The following is a 5000-nucleotide window of genomic DNA, read 5'->3' as shown; positions in this document are numbered from 1 at the left end:
GCGCGTCATACTCTGTCTGTCTGTCTGTCTGGCTACGTCGTTTGTTTTGGTTGCGCGTCATACTAGGTGAACTGTAGAGGAAGCTGACTAGCTACGTCGTCGCATTCTGTCTGGGACCGGTTAGAGAAACAGTCGTGACTCTCCTCGTAAGTTGCTTCCTTCCCTTACTTGTTCAATTATGTGGTCTACTCATATGATGAGTCCTATATATTCATTATATATGTATATATTGTGTAAACTATATATTGTAATGTATTTCCAGGTGTTCTAGTTGATTAAAGCTTGGGAGTAGCTACCAAGTCTTATTATTATGACAATTTAATCAACTAGAACATGGAAAAACTATTAAAGCCGGCTCGTCTGGATCTGGACCCCAGCTCCTCAACCTTCTCCAACTTCATACAAGAGTGTGGAGAAAATGCACCTGACAAACTAAGAACTCTTGTGAACTGTGTTAGTCATAATGTCTATGAATACATCGAGGAATGTACTAATTATGATTCGGCTATTTCTGTTCTACAGAATTTGTATGTAAAGACACCCAACGAAATATTCGCTAGGCATTTACTCGCAACTCGTCAACAAAAGCCCGGTGAATCCTTAGATAAGTTTTTGAGAGAACTACGTAAGTTAGGTAAAGATTGTAACCTAAAAGCAGTTAGTGCCGAGCAGTACAAGGAAGAGTTGATTAGGGATGCCTTTATTAATGGTCTAACCTCGCCTTTGATTCGCCAACGTCTCTTGGAAAACAAGACTAGATTTACAGGCTGCTTATGATCAAGCTTATTCTTTAGATTTAGCTCAACGCAATGCCAACTCTTACGGTCCCGTAACTCCTCAGTTTGTGCACAGCGCCGCTGTGATGACCCCTGATCGTACTCAGACTTGGGATGAGACTGTGAAGAATAAACCTATGTCTAAGGATTGTGTGATGACTGCTGAAGATCCGGTATTGGCAGCTACCCTGTCCATGAAGAATAGGTGTTACTTCTGTGGAGGACTACGCCATAAACGTATTACTTGTCCCGCTCGAAATGCTACTTGTAATAAGTGTGGTAAGCAAGGTCATTTCGCTCGTGTGTGCATGTCCAAGGTGCCGACTCCTTCAGGTAAGACCCCTACTGCTACTATGTTTGACTCTTCCCAACCTTCGGTCCTTGCCACCATCTCTGGTACCACTTTCCCTCAGAGCCTCCATCTAGCGGCCACCTCGACAACTATCAATGGACGAAAGCTATCGGCACTTGTCGATTCCTGCAGTGATGACAGTTACATAGACGAGGAAATTGCACGGGACTTGAAACTTCTAATACATCAAACAGGTAAAGATGTCACTTTAGCTCAGAAGTCATTACACACTAACTCTCATGGTTATGTCGTAGTTGACTTAACGCTACATCTTAATGGACAAACTTATCCTTCCACTCGTCTTGCACTGATGAAAGATTTGTGCTGTGGGGTACTGCTTGGTCAGGATTTCCAAAAACAGCACCAGAGTATAGTCATTGAATATGGTGGACCAAAACCTACGCTCAAGTTACCCGATAATGACTCGTATTGTTCTCTGGCGGCTGCTGCTGTAGATGAGCCTTCTCTTTTTCAACATTTGTCACCTAACTGTAAGCCCATAGTCACTAAGTCAAGATGTTATAGTAAAGATGACAGAGAATTCATTGAAATGGAAATAAACAGTCTACTTGCTGAGGGTATTATTGAGAGTAGCTTATCCCCATGGAGGGCCCAAGTTGTTGTAGTGAAGGACCCAATGAATCGACATAAGCAAAGGATGTGTGTGGATTACTCACAAACTGTGAATTCATACACAGAGCTAGACACTTATCCATTGCCAAGAATAGACACTATGGTGAATGAACTATCAGCATACCATGTGTTCTCAACTTTTGACTTAAAAAGCGCATATCACCAAATTCCGCTGAAAGAATCGGACAAGAAATACACGGCCTTTGAGGCCAATGGACACCTCTATCAATTTTGTAGGGTTCCGTTCGGAGTGACAAATGGAGTAGCTGTCTTTCAACGAACCATGGATAAGCTTGTGAAAGAAGAAAACTTACAATGTACATTTCCATATCTTGACAATATAACTATCGCTGGCCGCACTCAAGAAGAACACGATCGTAATGTACAACACTTTCTTGAAGTCATCCACAACAGAAATTTAACCCTCAATACTTCTAAAACTATTAAGTCTGTTCGCTCCATTAATATTCTTGGTTACTGTGTAGGAAACGGGATTATAAAACCCGATCCCGGGAGGCTTTGACCACTACAAGAACTCCCACCCCCCCACAAGTCGGGGATCTTTAAAGAGAGCACTGGGTATGTTTGCTTACTATGCCAAATGGATACAAGATTTTTCAACCAAAGTAAGACCATTAGCGAGTGCAAAGAAGTTTCCTTTAGATAAAGAAGCTCTACAGGCTTTCAGTCTGCTCAAGTTAGAACTTGAAAGAACAACGTTATGCTCTGTGAATGAAAACTTGCCCTTTGAAGTCGAATGTGATGCTTCCGAAGTAGCCAAGTCTTATTATTATGGCAATTTAATAATAAGACTTGGTAGCTACTCCCAAGCTTTAATCAACTAGAACACCTGGAAATACATTACAATATATAGTTTACACAATATATACATATATAATGAATATATAGGACTCATCATATGAGTAGACCACATAGTTGAACAAGTAAGGGAAGGAAGCAACTTACGAGGAGAGTCACGACTGTTTCTCTAACCGGTCCCAGACAGAATGCGACGACGTAGCTAGTCAGCTTCCTCTACAGTTCACCTAGTATGACGCGCAACCAAAACAAACGACGTAGCCAGACAGACAGATAGAGTATGACGCGCAAACAAACAAACGATTCTAAGTTCAATGACAAAATATGACACACTCCCCTCCTAAAAAGAAAAAACAAGGTATTCTATAGGTATCAATCCCATCCGTATCTGTCCGGAGCCTTAGACACACGGGTTGACCTCCGTACTAGAGGTGTTGATGCATTCGCCTCTACGTCAGCCTCTTGATGAAGTTCTGTGTTCTCTGGAACGTCAGGGAGTATGGTAGTATGTACAGCCTCTGGTGACGAGGTAGAAGATGGTTCCAGATTTCCAGCAGGAGAGTAGTTGACCTGTCTTTTGGGATAAGGAGCCAAGTCGCGGACAGAAACTGTTGACTCCCGCCCATCCTGATGTCTAATATTAGCATAAGTTGGATTAACATCCAGAAGTTCGACTTGATCAACTAAAGGTTCATTTTTGTTTGCCCTAACGAATCTTCTCAGTAATACTGGACCTGGTGTCATTAGCCATGAAGGTAGAGAGCTTCCAGAGGAAGAACGACGTGGAAAACCAAAGAAACGTTCGTGGGGTGTGACATTTGTAGATGTAGACAGAAGGGATCTAAGAGAGTGCAGTACATCAGTAAGTACCAATTCCCAATGTTGATCGGGTAGGTCCCGCGACTTCAGGGCCAGCTGGATTGCCTTCCATATAATACCGTTGAGCCGTTCCACTTGTCCATTGCCGATAGGGTGATATGGGGTAGTTCGACTCGTAGCAACTCCTTTTTGTAAGAGGTAGGTTTTAAGATCCTTGGACATGAACGATGTTCCTAGATCAGAATGAATGTAATTAGGCATCCCACATAGGCTAAATACCTGTTCCAGGCATTTGATCACAGTTGTCGTATTAATATTGGGACATGGAAAAGCAAAGGGGAAACGGGAGTATTCATCTACAACAGTAAGTATATAGGGATTACGTGAGGCGGTTGAGAGAGGTCCTTTGAAGTCGATGCTTAACCTCTCCATAGGCTGAGTAGCCTTGATGAGTGTTCCTTCTTGAGGTCTATAGAATCTTGGCTTTACCTCTGCACAATTCTTGCAAGAAGTACAAACGTTCCTGACATCAACTGCACTAGTTGCTTTAACAATCTTCAAGACTGTATTTTTTAATTTGGAGAATACTTTCTTATTAGCAACTGAGAGGGACTGGAAGTAGTCATTCATGACTCTCAAAAGAATATACGCAGTGTATGCCAACTGGTATATTTTTGCATAGTAATAGTATTAAACAATTATTGACTCCACCGAAACTACAGTTTTTCGCCTCGTCGTGAGGCGTCTTCAGGGTGAGGACGGCTTTGTAGGATGCTCTGCTATGTTGAAGGTCTTGCAACGAATAATGACCGCTGGTTGGATGGACTGGCATATAAGGCTCAGCCTACCTAGCTCAGACAGAATACTGGCCCCTCATTGGCCGAGAGGGGCAGCATGAGATTTTGTCCGGGAGCCAAGGGGGTGGGATTTTGTCTGGGAGCCAAGAGGGTGGGATTTTGTCTGGGAGCCAAGAGGGTGGGATTTTGTCTGGGAGCCAAGAGGGTGGGATTTTGTCTGGGAGCCAAGAGGGTGGGATTTTGTCCGGGAGCCAAGGGGGTGGGATTTTGTCTTGAAGCTCTGGCCTGAGTTGCTGCTGCTCTGATTACTGGTCCTAGGCGCTGATTAACTAGCTGGACATGTTTCACTTGTTCGTGGGGCTGCTGCTGTCTAAGGGCTTGTTGTTCCCGGAGGGGGGAGGTATTCTTCAGAGGGCGCGCGGAAGGGAGAATAAAATCGGCAGCTTGCTGGATGTTGATGGTAGGGCGCTGGCAAGTAATAGATACTGCTTCTGCAATCTGCTGCTTCCTGAAGGCAGATTCCTTGTGAAGAATTTTTGTTTGGTCTAGCAGTTTCTGTAGAAGAGGCTTCATGTTGTGTATTTCAATAAAATGCTGGAAAATTGACCCCTGGTTTCTATGGGATTGTAGGCGACGTCGCAGTGTAGAGGAGGTCCTACCAATGTATGTGCTGGAGCCGTCGCAGCGGCCCTCCTGACATGAAAAATTGTAAATAACATTGGTGGTAGCCTCACTCGGGGCCCTGGTCGCCGTGCTATTCCTCATTATCAGGGAACTAATGAGGTTAGGTTTGCAGAATATTTT

The 5000-nt window shown here is 43.7% G+C and overlaps 1 protein-coding gene across 1 annotated transcript; it reads left to right on the top strand.

The window, feature by feature from the left end:
* Positions 1-333: 333 nt before the first annotated feature.
* On the top strand, positions 334-2284 carry LOC143020786 (uncharacterized). Its single transcript, XM_076177534.1, has 2 exons — positions 334-625; positions 795-2284. Exons 1-2 carry the CDS (start codon positions 334-336, stop codon positions 2282-2284), a joined length of 1782 nt encoding a protein of 593 aa, XP_076033649.1.
* The last annotated feature ends 2716 nt before the right edge of the window (positions 2285-5000 follow it).

The sequence above is a fragment of the Oratosquilla oratoria genome, chromosome 40 (genome assembly GCF_046742065.1).
Source record: "Oratosquilla oratoria isolate Oo_2021 chromosome 40, ASM4674206v1, whole genome shotgun sequence".
NCBI classification, from domain to species: Eukaryota; Metazoa; Arthropoda; class Malacostraca; order Stomatopoda; family Squillidae; genus Oratosquilla; species Oratosquilla oratoria.
Note: the sequence above shows the minus strand (reverse complement) of the source record. Positions and strands in the feature narration are given on the sequence as shown.

Coding starts and splice junctions, on each gene's coding strand:
- LOC143020786 (XM_076177534.1), top strand. CDS start 334: ATGGAAAAACTATTAAAGCCGGCTCGTCTGGATCTGGACCCCAGCTCC. Junction 626..794: donor TAAGTTTTTGAGAGAACTAC/GTAAGTTAGGTA, acceptor CTTATTCTTTAG/ATTTAGCTCAACGCAATGCC.